The sequence below is a fragment of the Xyrauchen texanus genome, chromosome 49, assembly GCF_025860055.1.
Source record: "Xyrauchen texanus isolate HMW12.3.18 chromosome 49, RBS_HiC_50CHRs, whole genome shotgun sequence".
NCBI classification, from domain to species: domain Eukaryota; kingdom Metazoa; phylum Chordata; class Actinopteri; order Cypriniformes; family Catostomidae; genus Xyrauchen; species Xyrauchen texanus.
In genome coordinates this window covers 5,094,635-5,111,290 of record NC_068324.1, presented here as the reverse complement: position 1 = coordinate 5,111,290, position 16,656 = coordinate 5,094,635, and the positions used below count along the sequence as shown (strand labels likewise).

The 16,656-nt window shown below is 39.6% G+C and overlaps 1 protein-coding gene across 2 annotated transcripts; it reads right to left on the bottom strand.

Moving 5' to 3' along the window:
• Window positions 1-1,565: 1,565 nt before the first annotated feature.
• Window positions 1,566-16,466, bottom strand: LOC127640449 (L-fucose kinase). Of its 2 annotated transcripts, XM_052123032.1 has the most exons (23): window positions 16,216-16,466; window positions 15,318-15,469; window positions 14,868-14,918; window positions 14,659-14,781; window positions 14,464-14,536; window positions 13,626-13,723; window positions 13,460-13,540; window positions 12,784-12,903; window positions 12,528-12,699; window positions 11,036-11,142; window positions 10,517-10,618; window positions 10,108-10,281; window positions 9,928-10,001; window positions 9,276-9,634; window positions 8,551-8,767; window positions 6,885-7,051; window positions 6,270-6,497; window positions 5,940-6,083; window positions 5,650-5,769; window positions 5,354-5,541; window positions 5,178-5,277; window positions 4,827-5,050; window positions 1,567-2,721 (listed from the first exon to the last, which is right to left on the bottom strand). In XM_052123032.1, the coding sequence occupies exons 1-23, from the start codon at window positions 16,295-16,297 to the stop codon at window positions 2,635-2,637; spliced, it is 3,243 nt and encodes a 1,080-aa protein (XP_051978992.1). In that variant the 5' UTR covers window positions 16,298-16,466; the 3' UTR covers window positions 1,567-2,634. The 2 variants fall into 2 exon arrangements, with proteins under 2 accessions (XP_051978991.1, XP_051978992.1); XM_052123031.1 differs by having other exon boundaries at window positions 1,566-2,721; window positions 12,528-12,903.
• Window positions 16,467-16,656: the final 190 nt, after the last annotated feature.

The following is a 16,656-nucleotide window of genomic DNA, read 5'->3' as shown; positions in this document are numbered from 1 at the left end:
ATAGTTAAACACAATTCTTACATTTTACAGTCATTTGAATTAATATTCATTAACCGCTTCTTAAAGGGACAGTTCCCCACAAAATGTAAATATTGTCATAATTTACTTGTCCTCATGTTGTGTCAAAACCAACAAAAGGAAATGTTCGGGAGAATGTAGGAACTGACAGTCACCATTAACTTTTTATTATAAGGAAAAAAGAGCAGCATCAAAAAAAGCTTAAATTACGAGACAATTTTGAGCTGAGCTAACCATTTAAAAGCCACGAACAAAGTTCTTTTACAGAGATGCAATAAAGGAACCTAAAGCCTACATGTACCAAAGCCAACATAGTGTTTAGCAGTTCAACAGAATGTTAAAAAACAAGCACCCACAAATGTTATGAATTAAATGTAAATTTAAAAAAAAAAAAAAAACTTACAAATAAATGTAAAAATGAAATGGCAAAAAGATACTTGCACGTAAGTGATGGTAATTCCATGCTGTGAAATCTTTTAACAGCTCTGGGTAGTCTCCAAAGTTGAATGAACTGTTAGAGCTGCTCACAGACAATGCATCAGATATATATCTCTACTTACTGGAAAAAAGTATATTTAAAGAAAAAAGTATTTTTGGAAAGTGTAGCAGAACAGTGTAAAACTGTATTTCTGACATTTTAGGCAATAATAGGACAAATAAGGACATGGTCCTTACAGATATCACAAACACTTTTTGAAGGGTCATCAGTGTGATTTATTTTGACTTTGTATTATTAGTATTATCATTATTAGAAAATCTATGTTTAGCTTTAGTCAGCACTTGTAAATTTGATCTGATATCAGATGCTCGTGCCCCTGAAATGCATTTAACAATGGTGGCTGGAGTCTCTATTTCCACGTTCCTTACAAAAGAATCACCTATAACCAAGGCTCTTTAAAAATTATTCTCAGTGGGTGCATCACTGCGTCGGGAGAATGGGCACTCCAAAACAGGATATAAAATAAATAACATGTTTGACAGTTTCTAAAAAGTCAAAAGTTGACATGCATTCCTGCTCAAAGCACTAACGATCATCAATTTGATCCAATACATGTGACAGGAAAAACATAGATTTAACAGCAGGTGCGAGATCAAGATAATAAATTAGGTATCAATAAAACAAGTTCATGTTATTTGACACATTACATTTGTTTCTGAAGGTGTTGCTCAAGTCTGTTTACAAGTTGGGCAGCTGTGGCTCAGTTGGTAGAGCGGGGTCGGCCACTAATCGCAGGGTTGTGGTTCAAATCCTGGCCCACACAACTCCATGCTGAAGTGTCCTTGGGCAAGACACTGAACCCCAAGTTGCTCCCAATGGCAGGCTAGCACCTTGCATGGTGTATGAATGTGTGTGTGAATGGGTGAATGAGTCACAGTGTAAAGCGCTTTGAAAACCGTAAAGGTTAAAAAGGCACTATATAAGTGCAGACCATTTACTAATTTTCCATTTGTTTGATAAACAACTTCTGGGTGTCAACAATGCTGACATCCGTCTGTTGTGGACCGAAACATTACATCAGTTTTCACAGAATATCCAGGCAATTAAAACGTTTCTAAAATACTTAAATTTTCTGTACATATAAGCTTACACAATACCAAAATCATGGATCTTTTTTGTCTTATTTACAACTGCTTGCACACAGCATGCCAGAACTGAAGACCCATTGTTCCAAACCTTACAGTAAATATAGTAAAAAGCTGAAAAGAGTTTTTTTAATGAACAGATCATAGAAACATTGACAAACAGCTGATTTACTGTATGTGTGTTTTATTTTTACACATTTGAAACCAAAGTCCATGTATGTTGGATTTGTTGGTGATCACTGGCAGCAATTTCATGTTGCTACTGCAATACTGTAATAGTAAAGTTTTCACTGCAGCAATTCTGTCACTATTTACTCATATTCGACACTCAACCAAAAATGTAGAGTGGTTTACAGTAAAAGGAAACTATAAAACACTATGGACACATATATAAAACACATATTGTCTATTGTATGCCGGTAGAACTGAAACATGACAAGTAATGCAGTTTTGCCAATCAACTGTTAGTTTTTTACCAGTCGTAACAAAACAAAAAAAATAAACGTAAAAAGCCAGGTTATTATCCATCAAGTCAAAGCTCAATGACAAAATAACCTCAAATACACTTGAGCTACCAGGTAAATATTAGTATGTAAGAAACAAGTTTTCCTTAAAACAAGGTCTCGCTGTGAAACAAGTAAGTTGTTATATAGCATGTGCAGATAACATTTATACGCACAATGGTTTCATTATTTAATAAACATTTTAAAAGTTAATCGTTACTTTGTTCGTCATTATACAGGTAATAAAAATGCAAAAGATGTAGGGACAGAGTAAAAATTTCTTTCACATTTAGTGCAAAAAAGAATAAACCTAAATGGTATTGCGCAATTATCAAATGTCATTTTTGGTACATTTCAATTCCTAAAAATCCGTAATTATTCTTCATTATTTCTACACAAAATACAAGTATACTACAAGTTACATTTACTGAAAAATATATCGGTTTTATTATTTAGTGTATGAAAGGCCCTCCAACTCTCATTTAATTGATTGCTGATCATGTGTTAGTAGAGCAGCACTTGTTGGATGTTAGTCAAGATGTTCAGAGCTCTTCTGAGTGATTGAGATACCGTCCATATCCAACTCCACCGAATGCACAGTGAATGAACAAATACCCTGTGAAAACAACAACATCAGGACCATCAATAGTCATTAAATACATTTAACTTTTATATTTTTACCAGTGGTTAAATTAAGCATTAATGGTTTCTAGTCCAATTCTCTTTACCCAAAGGCAAATCACATTGCAATGAATCACACAGAAATATTGGTAGAGAAAAGCCTTAAAAGTAAAGCGCTTTAAAAGTCAATATATTGTTAGTTTTATTTCCATAGTTGAATCTAAACCACTGGACTAGAGTCCACAGCGATCCTTTTTGCAATCTCAATTGCCATCTGTATGAGGTAGACTTTGAGGACCATCCATCAGTCTATTTTTGAGGTATCAACGACTTCAGGTTTATCCACCCGTAAACGACACATAGTGACATCTTTGTTGGTCATTTAAACCTCAGTCGAACAGTCTCTTCCTGTCTAAGATCTCATCCACACTAATATGTATTTGGTTGAAAACTTCCTGACATCGTAGTTTTCTAAAGTATGCAGTAGGCCTACTCGTTATGTGGATTTCGGCGGAGGAAAATGCCATTGCAGTGTGGATGAAAGACATGAACATAGTAGTGGTGGTGGTGGCGTAGTGGGCTAAAGCACATAACTGTTAATCAGAAGGTCTCCGGTTCGATCCCCACAGCCACCACCATTGTGTCCTTGAGCAAGGCACTTAACTCCAGGTTGCTCCGGGGGGATTGTCCCTGTAATAAGTGCACTGTAAGATGCTTTGGATAAAAGCAATCCAAAATGCAATTTCAAACAAAAACTTATTTTAGGTTGAACGGGGTCCTGGAAGTGGGCAGTTCTTGGGCAGAATAAGTTGCAATGTGGAAAAGATTGTATGCACACTTTGTGTCAACATGCTGTACATCTTGTTTTGGAGTTTTAGTGGTAGCGTCAATAAATTACTTAATTAATCCTGTTCTACTGACTATAAAAGCTGCATTTTAATTATGAGTTAATTACAAAGTCAATTATTTTTGATAAACGAGATAAAACTTTATCTTAAGTGCATGTAAGAATAACCATACTGTAAAAAAAACAATACATCCTACTTTCTTGTGCTGGAAAGGTTGTACCCAGTGGTAGGAAAGTTACTCCAAAAAGTAATTCACTACAAATTACTTCTCTAATATTGTAATCAGATTACTGACTTACTGTTCATTAGGGGGCGCACACCTTTCAGCTTCAATCACAAAAACACAAACAGATGTACATATTTACGTAATAATATTTTTTTTTAATGTACTCTACTGTACATTAGGGCTGAGCGATTAATCAAATTGTATTTTCAATTGCGATTTTTGCTTCCAACGATTATGAAAACAAGATAAATCAAGATAAAATGATTATTGCGACACATTCTGTTTCACACCTCTGTGTTATATATTTAAAGCCTCCCTTATTAAAGTTCAAATAAAAAGGAAGCGGGTTATGAATATGGCATTTCTCTGTCTGAGAGTTGCATGAAGTGACCAGGGCAGAGATTGAATTTTCTTCCGGCTGATGCACACTTTGGCGCGGGGACGCTCGTCACTCGCGCGTGTTTGCAGCAGCTTGATTATAACATGATTGCTCGTGACGTAGTGAATTATAATATATGCGTCACGTCCACTGTGTATCTTATCATGAAGAAAATTTGCGATACACAGCTCTAAGAATTAATGCTTGTCCGTTTGTCCGGGAAAAGTTGATTTTTGAAGGGGCAAGTGGAAGACAATTTTACTTGCCTGACCGGACAAGCAGACTGATTTAAACGGCAATAACGAAAAAATAACTGGCTATTTTTGTGATAGCCTAGGACTGTGTCACTTTTTAGGAAGTTCATATTCTTATTCTGCTGTTGAAAATAATCCAGAGTGCGTAATTTCATAATTCACTAGTGATCTAGTAACAGCTGCGCCCTGTTTGATTGACAGGTGACGTATGTGTGTGTGTGTGTGTGTGTGTGTGCTGAACAGCCGCATGTTTTCCGAAAATACTGTATAAATAATAGGTATTCATGTAACCACAGAGAGTGATGTCTAAAGTTAATGTTAACAGTGGAGGAAAAAAGCAGATTTGTAATTAGATTACACCCCACACTGGTTGTATCTGTCTCAATCACTCACCTGTGTGTTACTGAGAACCTCTCTCACTCTTTCCTGCTGCTGCGGGTCACGAGTGAGCAAGAACAGGAAGCCACCTCCTCCCGCCCCTGCTAGACTCTGTCCTAAACTCAGAGGATAAAGTGCATTCATCATAACTCTCACTGCAGCTGGCTCACAGCCCGGAGCCATCAGCTTCTTCTGCTGCCAGTATCTGTCCATACACACACCCAGTCTGGACAGAGATCCTGAGAGAAAGAGGATGAAGTTGTAAAAAAAGAAATCTAATACGGTGTTGCTGAAGATATTCCCAGGCACCGTAGCGCTCAAAACATTCAACAGACGTGAAGACCAAGAGTGTGTGTGGACTCTTACCCTCTCTACAGGCTTGTGCACATTCCTCTGCATTGGTCACAAGCTGCTCTGCATTCTGTACGATTGAGGATAAACGTGCGTACCAGTTCCGCACCACATCCTGCACAAACAGACACAATCAGACAGCATGTTCAGAGTGTAAATAAAGCCTGACTCTCAGAATCAGTCACTCATACCTGCAGCAGGTTTCGTGCTAAACGCGTCTTTCCAGTGTAAACTAGAAGGAGATGCTTTTGCAGAACAGACACAAAGTCTTGAGAGAGAGGTAGCTGCTCTACGTCCACTTTCAGTGGCAACTTAGCTGCGGATCGTGCCAGCTTTACCCCTCCAAACAGCCCGCCAACCTGGTCCTGCCATCCACCCCCTGAAACACAACAAGACACAAACTACAAAGTTTCTCCAAACAACATTGCAAAAATTATGATTTATTTCAAACTGTTTCTAGAACACTTTAATAAAAGCTTCCTCATACCGGTGGTGAGTATCTGCTCCAGGTAAAGAACATCATGTACTAAAGAGGTTGTGTCATAGCTCCGCCCTGTACATCTGTAAACTGCAGCAAGAGCCGCACCTGCCAGAATACTGCTGGTGCCTACAGTATAAACACACAAATCATTCTTCTCAACTTTATTTCTGTGATCTTTATTTCTTTTATTTAAAGGTACATTTTGTATATTTTGCAAACCTCAAATAAACTAAACCAAAAAGCAGCTATTTTGCACACAAATTAAAGCATGATGATCAGAGCTGTAATTTACTCACCGAGTCCAGAACCATGTGGTAATGTCGACCAGCTGTGCAGCTCCAGTCCACCACCCCACCGCTGCAATAACTGTTCTTTCAGAGAGAGAGGAGACGATACACACACCAACTCACTGCACACACACACGGCTTTGAGTAGGGCACCTAAAACACACACAACTTTAGTGAGCATCTTAAATATTTACTTATGCTGACCATAACCGACCATACAAAACACACATATACACGTGAGACAGACTATCCACAACAAACACAAACACCACCCTTACCTGGGCATCAACACATACGTCTTTGCAAAGAACAACAACACATCAACAAAGAGCGTCTCACCTGGAGCTTGTGGTTGGCAATAGTCTTCCAGGTCAGTAAGAACCTCACAGTGTGTTTCTGTGGAAATAATGCAACCCGGTTCACCACTGGTGCAGACCAATAGCAAATGAGGTTCTGGAATGCGTCGAACTCTGGCTCCAATGGGCCGTTTTCCATCCACCTTGATGGCCACATTGACCACGAGTCCGCCATGCTCAAATGCAATAGGTGGAGTGTCACTCCAGCCACCTTGTAAGTGAATCAAACACACCTTATAAGTCCACACTGTTTATATACATTCTGTATATAAAATATAATATAAAACTCATAATATGAAAAACGTGCAATATAAGATATAAAACAGACGCACACATACTCGCACACATACACGCACACACACACACACACACACACACACACACACACACACACACACACATATACACATATATAGGTTTGATACTGCATTATACTGTTGTGGAATATAATAATCTGCTAATATCATAAATTGTATAATAAATTGCTTGTGTGTTTTTCTTCAATTGTGAGCTGCTTTTTATAACAGCATCTGTTTTAGGATTAAATGTTGTGTACGTTTCCTGTAGTGCAGTAGAATTGCATGACGTTTGTGCTCACCTGACAGATCCAGTCGAGCAGGACATTCCACTTCCTGCCATTCACCCATTGGCAGCATCTCTCCTTGACCAATGAACACAAACTTGCGTGCTGACATCACCGCCTTCCGCAGCAGTATCTGCCCCGCCCCCTCATAGTGCCTGGCAGCTCGCACCAACAAATCTGGTCTTTAGAGAGCAAATCACAATCACTTAATCAGCATCAACTGAGTATAACTACCACTGAAATGGTCATAACACAATAAATACACGCATGTCTACACTGCAAGGAAATTACAAGATTTATCAAATAGATCACCCCCATTATAATCAATAAGCGATAAGGTGCATATTTTCAGACTGCGGCACAGAAAAACACTTGAAAGTCTGTTGGGATGCCGAGCAACAAAATCACCATGACATGTTATCACATTATTAATATGCTACTGTGGCAGGGCACAGGGCAGGACCGGATCGTGATTCTGCACACCCGGACACTAATTAGGCTGATGAAGCCCGAGAGGGATAAGGGTGATCGGAGAAAGCAGTGTGACAGATAGAGAGAGTTATGGGAAGCTTTTGTCTTTTTGGTTCATTTTCATATGAAACTATTATTTATATTATCAACAAGATTCTCGCCTCCTCCTTTCCATTGAACTTTGTTACACTGGTGCTGCAACCCGGGAAGGAGGAGGGATGTGCTGTAGCAGAGTCCTTGCCACTACCATCCACCCTAGCGGAGCAGCTGCGGCCATCTGCCGGCCACCAGGGGAGGAGGGGCTCCTAAGCGACTGCCTGGAGCGGGAGACCCCTTCCGTCCACCGGAACGTGGCAAGGCATTCCATCCACAAGGGGCCGGAGGATTGCCTCCAATCCGCCCGGGGATGCGCGGCTGTCGTCTGCTAGAGGGTGGAGTGACTGAGGACCAGGTTACGGTGTATCGGAGAACCAGTGAGCAAGTTATAATTTTTTCTCTCTCCTCTCTCTCTCCTGCTGCCACTCTGTGTTGGCCTTTCCCTCTATTTTAAATATTATTATAATTTTTTTTGGTACAATCCCCTTTACAGGGTATAGGTACCACATTTTTTTGTTATTATTGTTTCCCTCCCTGATCCAGGTAGATGGGGATGACATGTCGGTAGACGGGGCGGAAGGCACAGGGAAAGAGGGAGGGGGGGATGTATGTCATACCGGGGGCTCCCCGGCCTGAGAGAACGAGGGAGGAATGTGGCAGGGTGGAGGGCGGGGCCAGGTCATAATTCTGCAAACCCGGCCCCTAATTAGGCTGATGAAGCCAGAGAGGGATAAAGGCAACCGGAGATGTCAGAGCGACAGAGAGAGAGATTAACGGGCAGCTGTCCGACACCTGTGAGTGTTTGTCTTTTTGGTTCAGTTTTGTATTAAAATATAATTGATATTATCAAGCCGGTTCTCGCCTCTTCCTTTCCATTGAACTTTGTTACAGCTACATTACCAGCTAAGGTTCAAGGAAAGTTAAACAAGTTCAGTTTTTTACACTTTAAGATTCCAAGAATCTCATTGAATATTTACTCTTTATTAGTAGTTAATAGTAATAGTCAGACATATTAAAATGAAACGTAAACAATTATTAATTACAATGATTAATATTTATATTAGTAAATAATTATTAATCATTAATAATGATAAAAAAGTAATTAAACACTGACCTACTGAGCCAGCGGTTTCTCTGACTGGCTAGTTCTTGGACACCTGCTGGTAAGTTTTCATCTTCTAGGAGTTTGAAAGCAGGAGCCCATGATGGATTTGCCGCTGGTCCGCTACGTAAACCCCCTTTACCCTCCCCTGCCAGACAGCCGAGGACATCAGCGATACAGGCCAGACAACGGGCTGCTACGCCCAGGTCATCACTGCTGCCTGCAGCCACTGAGAAAAACAGCAAATACTGGGACCTTAAGACAGATTTTAGAGCACAGTTGATTTTGATATTATTATGGTATGTAAATAATGAATGTCTGTGGCAGAAATCTTTATTCACATCTCTAAATTTGGTCAGTCCAATCAAGTTCCGGTATAGGCAGCGTTCAGTGACGGCTTTGGTGCTTGTGGTCATAGGTAAAGTCGAGCATCCCAAGGGAGAAGCACAGTGTTATGTTAACAAAAGCTAATTAATTGAATAACCTTTTGTGAAGTTAACATTTGCAAACTATGTCTGATCTTTGTAGGAGAGTCAATCAGTTTTAATTTAAGTCTAATATATAATTTTTACTATTAGTCTGTTTTTGTTTGGTCACTGTTCATTTACTCTGGTGGTGAAATGCATTTGACAGGTGGCTGACCCAGGTTCCACCCTTGAAAAAAATTACGAAATTGGTGCATCCCCTACCTTCAGAAGTCATCATACATGAACCATATCTCACACCTGTCTCCTCACCTGAGTCCAGCATTTGCAGTAGCGCCTCCTGCTGGCCAGCCAGCGCTGCTGCTCTGAAGAATGGAAGAAGACTGAGATCTGTGTGGCCCTGCAAAGTGTCAACAGATCTCCTTCGGCCCACACTGAAGAACAACTCCTCTCTCCACCGTAACTCCATCTGCTGGTCAGTAAGTATCAGAATATCCCTGAGTGAGAGTCTCCAGGCTTCTCTCCAGCTTTCCAGCCTCCCAGCCTCCCCTAGCAGCCAACAAACTCCATCCAGTCCCACAGGCCCCGAATGTGGCATGAACACTGGGAACAATAGGGCATCCAGCAGACAGCAAGACTTTGTCTTCTCGGGTCCCCAAAGGTCCACAGGCCTTTAACACACACATGCACATTTTAGGCATCATGTATGTGTTTATATGCACACAATACACTGATATTTATGCTTATTAAGCATAATCACTGTAAGATTGTGCATGTAAACATGCTCACTGATGCTCTGGGAATTTACAGACAAGATCTGTTGACAACATTTGGTTGGCCACTTTAAAATTCGGTCAAATAGCATTTTCATGTCCAAGTGGTCATTTAGGCCAGAATAAGCTGAAGTATAGATCAAGATTAAACTCTCTGATAGGAAGATATGAATGTAGACTTAGTGTCTTACTTTATTCCAGTCCGATTGTAAAACTCGCTCCATTTCTGATTAAGGAATAAGGCTGTGACATCATCAGGGTGAGCCTGTGGTGTGATAAATTTACAACATAATTTTTCTTATATATTCTCCTTCCTAACAAATGCATACAACTCACAATATCTGCTTCATAGGAACTAGTTTTAAACCTACCTCTAAACAATCATGAGCTCCAAACACTGTGTACACAGTTAACTTTAACTCTCCAAGCACCACTCTGTGTCCCTGAATTATGATGTCACTGCACAGAGGTAGATGCTGCATGCAGGATGATGAAGTCAAATCCAGCCCCGACAGCAGGCACCCAGAATGCACCTGGACTGGACCCTTTAAATAATATTTACTACTTAGCTCATGTTTATAATTGTAATATCTGCTACAGGCTTTACTTAAAATCAACATGAAATTACATTTGCAACCCATTTTTCATCTGTAATGTGGCATACTACAGAGACTCATGCACAAGAAGACCAGGGATGTGTATTTATAAAGTAACAAGGGTCCATTTTAATTTCATGTTGACTTTAAACAGATAACTGAAATTAGTTTAGCCACTCCAGACCTGTAGGTGGCAGTGCTGCACAACAGCTCCTGCTGATACACAAACTTCTCCTTCCAACACGCTATTAATCACCCTGCTGCCTTCTGCCACAGACATCACATTCTTTAAAAAAGAAAGAATGTTTCAAATAATAAAAATAATCAGAGATACCAAAATAATCTGGAGGCTAGGGTATCCCTTACAAAAATCGAGAGTTCATGGGCAAATTGTCCATTGTTTCCAAAGGTTTGCTGCAGGTTCACCACTAGCGGTGAAGAGCTGCAAACCTCTGGCAAACATTTGTGGCAAATCACAAGCTCATTTGCATGTGAAAATTATTTGCTGCAAATTTTCTGTACATTTGTCACAAGTTTACGGCTAATTTAGATTTTTTGTAAGGGGTACTTTGTTTTTTTGCATGCCATTTCGCCTAGCGCACAGTTGAGCGGCCCATGTGGAGTAATTTGATGCACATGCGCGAGACGTAGCGGTACGTGGAGAACAGAAGTATACTTTGGACTTAAGAGATACATTTCCTACCTGAATATGAGAGAGAATTATAGTCTCTGATCCCGATTTTGTAAGACGAACAACATGTTCTCGGCCTGATTGCGTCAAATAATCATAGCGGCCCTCTGGAATGTAAACTGGAAAGACAAAAGGCAATGTTCATAATAGCATACGACTCTACCTATATCACAGAGTGCACATTGTCTGTTTGCATAGAATGGATGACAAAATGTAAAGTAAACAACAGAGTAAGACAGCACTAGACACTGTATCCAAAAATACAATGCGCTTGACTTGGCCGTCCAATTCCCATGTGATGAACAAACCGGAAAATAAATAATCTTTCTTAACCCATTATGTGATCGGAATGCCATAAGTTAAGACGTTTTTACACAAACGTGAATAAAAAAAACTATATTTATTACGAAAATGATTACTGGATACTATAGGCAGAGTTAAACATATATACATATATAAATACATACTCTCACAATGATTAGCCACAACATTAAAACCACCTGCCTAATATTGTGTAGGTCCCCCTTGTGTCCCCCAAACAGCGCCAACCTGCATCTCAGAATAGCATTCTGCTATTATATTCTTCGAGTTATATTCTTATTATACAGTTCGAACCAGTCTGGCCATTCTCTGTTGACCTCTCTTATAAACAAGGTATTTCCATCCACAGAACTGCCATTCACTGGATTAATTTTGTTTTTGGCACCATTCTGAGTAAATTCTACAGACTTTTGTGCTTGAAAATCCCAGAAGATCAGCAGTTACAGTAATACTCAAATCAGCCCATCTGGCACCAACAATCATCCATGCGATTATCTAATCAGCCAATCATGTGGCAGGAGTGCAGTGCATAAAATCATGCAGGTCAGGAGCTTCAGTTAATGTTCACATCAACCATCAGAATGGGGAAAAAAATGATCTAGACCGTGGTATGATTGTTGGTGCCAGATGGGCTGGTTTGAGTATTTCTGTAACTTCTGATCTCCTGGGATTTTCACACTGAAGAGTCTCACACTCGAGAATTTACTCAGAATGGTGCCAAAAACAAAAAACATCCAGTGAGCGGCAGTTCTGTGGATGGAAACACCTTGTTGATGAGAGGTCAACAGAGAATGGCCAGACTGGTTCAAACTGACAAAGTCTACATTAACTCAGATAACTGCTCTGTACAATTGTGGTGAGAATAATAGCATCTCAGAACGCTATTCTGAAATGCGGCTTGGCGCTGTTTGGGGGGCACGAGGGGGACCTACACAATATTAGGCAAGTGGTTTTAATATTGTGGTGTATATATATGTAGCTAACATCTAGCATACTGCTTTTTTCAAATACATAATGTATACTGTGTAGTACGCAGTATAGAGTAAGCTAGTATTCCATTCCTTACATAGCCACGCAATCACACTCAGTTTTGTGCGTGTTCACATCAGGAGCCAATTTATTATGTACAAATTTTCATTTTAAGCTAGAGAGAAAATTAGAGGGATAGAAGGCAAAAACTTACACATAGATATTGAGGCTCCTCTGAGGATCCTCCACAGCACAGTGCGACCACTCTTCACTACTGCCCCTTGTGGTCCGGAGGGGGAAGTGCAGCCTGGTCTCTCTCCATTGATAAATTCATGTTCTGTCATGTCAGAGCAAAGGCACACCAGAATATCCAGAAAGAGAGAAATCTGAAAGAGAGAGGGAGAGACAGATGAGAAAAAAAGAGAACAATTTGAAAGATGTTGTAAGTTTGAGAGTGTGTTTGTGTTTACCTCAAGAGGTGGCGCTCCAGAGTCCATACCGAGATAAGTGCAGCCATCTAACGGAGATGTTACATGAGTCTGCAGAAGTCTCTCGGAAACAGTCCTGGAGAAAAATACAGGCCCTGATACCTGCATTTACAGAGACACGTTTAATTACGAAGCTGCATACTAGAGATCTAATACATTTGATGAACTCTAATCGCCTTTAATATTAACAAAATACAATGATAGAATTATTTTATTCTAAAGCATGCATGCTTCCGGAGATCTCCATTAAAATGGCAAAGTATTAAGATACTATGTAGACATATGCAAAGCTCCCTTTCCAGTCCATCATATTAATTCATATTAAAAATCCTATAAATGATCTCTGAATGATGTTACAACCATGAGGACATCCATATAAAACCTACAGTGTGAACTATGCTTGTACACTGAAGTTAGCCAATCATAACAGAGGTTGTATACAAATAGAATTCTTAAAGGTACAGTAGCAAAAACAGCCTCTTTAGGGTCAGAGAAATGATGTCAAATGGTCATCTAAAAGTGAATTATGACCATTTTAGCCACAATAAACCTTGACTAATATTAAAAGTGGACTTCAGGGAAAGGATGTCATGTTGGCCCAGAATATCTTTAAGACGACAGCATGATTAGTAACAAAAACAACTAATCAAATTCATACCAGGGGTACTTTCCCATCATGCAGTGTTGTAGAGCTGATCTTCTCTTTTGAGCCCTTATAGATTATGTCTCGCACTCTGCCCTGTGAGATAAATAATTCAAAATCTATCAGAAAGTGATCTAACAGTGCAAAAATACATTTCAACCTAATTCTTTGCACACCGCACCTCTGCATCAGTGAGATAGACTCCGTGATTAACAGCAAAAGAAACATCACCTGGCAACGCCACAACCCGAACACCAGAGAAACCTTCCCATGAAATCACTGCAAAGAGAGAAAAGGATAAGATAAATGATCCGCCTGGTAGTCGACTCTTTAAAGGTATAGTTCACTCAAAAATAAAAATTCTGTGAGACTCAGTCACCATTTTCTTTAACTGTATGGAAAGAAATGCAATGAAAGTGAATGGTGCCTGAGGCTGTCAGTCCATAACATTCTGCCAAACATCTCCATTTGTGTTCCACTGAATAAAGAAAGTCATATGGGTTTGGAACAACATGAGGGTGATAAAATAATGACAGAATTGTAATATTTGGATGAACAATCCTTATAAAATAAAAAATGTGAAACATCTTTAAAACTCTAAATCTGAAGCTATGACATAGAAACTGTAAATCTGGATATTTGTAATGTAAATAAATGCTCACCTGAGTCGACCCTCTGGAAGTAGAACATGATTTGTTCATTAATGACAAAACTGTGACTTCTGTTAAATTACAACAGGTTTTTTGGCCATAACTGTCACATTTATGCCATATTTTCAGTCCTCATTTGCAGACTTTGGCCCAACACATTAGTGCTGTTAGCAGCGTTTCACCCAGTAACGCCTCTCCCTATATACGCATATTACACAGTCTGTGTAGGGCACCAATTCCCAAAGGGGCACCAGAAACCATCAGTCTTTCCCTTACCTGTCCTTGACTTATTTCAGTACTTTTGCAGTGGGTGAATTCAAACCAAGTCAAATCAAATGTGTGGTGAGATGTTTGCGTGCGTGTGCTCACATTGTCGTGTTGGAACATTCAGGACCATATCAGTGCTGCAAACCCAAACGCCAGGTGGAGATCCAACGCAAATCTAAAACAACACAGAGGTTTAACTACACCAGCGTGGCTACTTAAGTAAAGTTACATAAACATAAGCTCACCTCATTCTGTTACATACAGTACAAAATGCTTGTGTATGAATGCTTTGCTTACTTTTGTGGACAGACAATCCAACAGCAGGTCTAAGCAGCAAATGGCTCCTTCTACAGAATGTGATCTCTGCACCGGCATCCAACAGAAAGCCCTGCTGCAGCCATCCCATGGAAAATCTCGACCCTACACGCGCACACACTTCAGTCAGACTCAGTACAAGCCGGAGAATCATCTTCATTGTAATCTGAAATGCTGCTCTCATTACTGACCGTGTGTAGGATGAGAATATGGGCTTCGTCCAGAACATCTGCATTCACCACCTAAACACCAAATCAAGGTTAGAGTGAGGCACTTACAATGGAAGTGAATGGAGGCCAATTTTTGGAGGGTTTAAAGGCAGAAATCTGAAGCTTATAATTTTATAAAAGCACTTACATTAATTTATCTTTTAAAACTCATGTCTTATTTGATGTATAGTTGTTTATATCTTAATTTTTATGGTCGATTCAGGGTTTTAGGCTTTACATCATGACATTACAAATGACAACTTTCATTTCGATTTTTGATTTTCATTTCATATTAAATTTATTCATCTCAATTTCATTAGGAATCTTTCACACATCCATTAGGAGTTTTTGACAAAGGATACTCCTTGCCAAAATGACAGGTGTTCAAACTATCTGCACACACACAATCCTTCACTATAATGTGAATCTCACGCTGTATCCGGCTCTGGCGCTCAGGTGTTCTGCAGCCACCAACAGGGCGTTCAGTGTGGCCCCACCGCTGCCCAGCCGGGAGTCAGGGTCAGGAACCGTGAGCAGCAGAGTTCCGATTGGGAGAACCCCACGCTTCTGACGCACCTCCAGCTCTGGAACACATCAAACTTGGCATCATCACGGCCATACAGGTTTTGGTTATGTTATTATAACTGGGTTTATTGTTAGTCAGTCAGGGTTACAACAAAGTAGTGGTACAATGGTAATGCAATTTATAAAATGGTATGATATATGACTACCATAGTCACATACCATGGTATTAATGAAGTACTTCAAATACCAATTCAATACCATGATACTACCATCATGAAAGTCTCCAATTAAAACGTACAATTACCATGGTACTTTTTTGTAAGTAAATTGATTTTATCAGATGGCAATACCATAGGACTGTATGCAACCAGTACCATATTAACATAACATAACATGGTATTTACATGGTAAACACACATGTATTACCACTGTAGTAGCATCATTAGTTAGGGATTTGTTTGTGCATTAAGGTTGTCAAATGGTAACACCATGGTACTGTTTGACACCATATTTACATACCATGGTATTTACATGCTAGTTCATGGTATTATCATGGTGCACGACCAAAAACATATTACCACAATACTATGTAAAAAAAAATAATAAATTAAACTCAGGGAACTTTATGTAAGTTTTACTGTTTATCTACTAAACCTCTCCTTTTAATTTCATGAAGTGTCACGGAAGTCAAAATGTTGATTAAATAAATTGAAACTGAACAGCGGCTTCACAAAATTGTAAAGAATTTGGTGAACAAAGCGTGTTTTAATAAAGCACAGACAGGCGATATAAATCATGAACTCACCTCTCTGGAAGGCATAAACACTGTCTTTGTGTTGACATGTCAGTACAATGATTGTCCAGTCCAGAAATCCTTCATCTGCCATCGAGACGCGCTTTATTTCTAATGGTCTGACCGATAAACCGGCATGTGCAAAAACGAGCAGCAAATGGCAACGGTTCTGGTTACTTTACCAATTGTCACTGGATTAAAACGAAACTAATCGCTAATTATACTGGCCCACTCATACTGTATGAACAAAAACACAGCGAGAGCGAAACTTCCGGACTACAACAAGCTTCCGGACTACAAGAACGGAACGCTGGGAAATGTAGTTTGAAACAAACAAAAATCTAAATAAACCTTTTTGGTTTGTTTTATCGTTTATAATACGGTTATTTTGGCAACTAAAACTAATAATGTACTAGTTAACTAATAATGTAGCCAACACATGTACTGGATATG